The 1,276-nt window shown below is 43.2% G+C and overlaps 1 protein-coding gene across 1 annotated transcript in view; it reads left to right on the top strand.

The window, feature by feature from the left end:
* Positions 1–1,229, top strand: part of LOC104753798 (pollen receptor-like kinase 3) — a 3,655-nt gene extending 2,426 nt beyond the window's left edge. The window contains exon 2 of the mRNA XM_019238055.1: positions 141–1,229. Coding sequence (XP_019093600.1) covers positions 141–1,181 — 1,041 coding nt within the window. The 3' untranslated portion in view covers positions 1,182–1,229. The remainder of the gene's footprint in view (positions 1–140) is intronic.

A 1,276-nucleotide genomic window follows, 5' to 3' on the forward strand; every position in this document is an offset into this window, starting at 1 on the left:
TCTGGACAAGACAGTGGTGATGACCAACATATTCAGGTTAATTCCACTACACGAATTTTTCATAGCTTTAAAACGTTCAAACAGAGTTTTTTTTTGTTAACTAACAAACACAAAATAAAATTTTGATATGATTGAGTCAGGTAACTGTTGATGAATCGAGAAGTAGCTCGAGGCATAGTAATAAGAGTAGTCGCTCAGGCGAATTGACGAATAAATCAACGGGTGCAGCAGAGCTGGTAATGGTGAACAAAGAAAAGGGTGTTTTCGGTTTAACTGACTTGATGAAAGCAGCGGCTCACGTGCTCAATAATCCTGGAGGTGGAAGCAGCCGCCCTAGCAGTAGCGGAGGCGTGGGGTCTGCATACAAAGCGTTGCTTTCAAACGGCATCACGGTGGTGGTGAAGCGTGTGACGGTGATGAATCAAGTGAGTGTTGACGTATTTGACAAGGAAATTAGGAACTTGGGAAGCTTGCGACACAAGAATATTTTAACACCTCTTGCTTATCATTTTCGACGGGATGAGAAACTACTAGTGTTCGAATTCGTCCCTAATTTGAGTTTGCTTCACCGATTACACGGCGATCACGGTGAAGAATTAGATTGGCCATCGAGACTCAAAATCATTCAAGGAATCGCTAGAGGAATGTGGTATCTTCATAGAGAATTAGGGTCTCTAAACCTACCACATGGAAACCTAAAATCGAGTAATATATTTCTTGCTGAAGACGGCGAGCCTATAGTCTCCGAATTCGGACTTCAAAGATTGATCAATCCCGACGCTCAATCTCAGTCTCTCGTCGCGTATAAGTCTCCAGAAGCGGTTCGTGAAGGAACCGTCTCTGCCAAATCCGATGTGTTCAGTTTCGGAGTTGTGGTTCTTGAGATATTGACCGGAAAATTCCCATCTCAATACGCCGGTTTGAATAGAGCCGGTGGGACGAATTTGGTTGAGTGGATTGGCTCCGCCATGGAACAAGGTGGTTGGATGGATCTTCTTCATCCGACGGTGGTTAACGCTGCCACTGATGATCAAATTATGGAGGAAGAGATTGAGAACGTTTTAAGGATCGGTGTGAGATGTACCGGAGAAGATCCAGATCGGCGACCAAATATGACTGAAGTCATCGATGAACTGACGCTTGAAGATTCTAACGACGACTTTATCACCATAGAAACTTAGCTTCACCGTATAACTAATTCCAATCACCATTAGATTCACGCAGATTCACCAATTTTGATTTTGAAACTACGCTTTTGTTTTTTGTTCTGTCCAAA

The sequence above is a fragment of the Camelina sativa genome, chromosome 16, assembly GCF_000633955.1.
Source record: "Camelina sativa cultivar DH55 chromosome 16, Cs, whole genome shotgun sequence".
NCBI classification, from domain to species: Eukaryota; Viridiplantae; Streptophyta; class Magnoliopsida; order Brassicales; family Brassicaceae; genus Camelina; species Camelina sativa.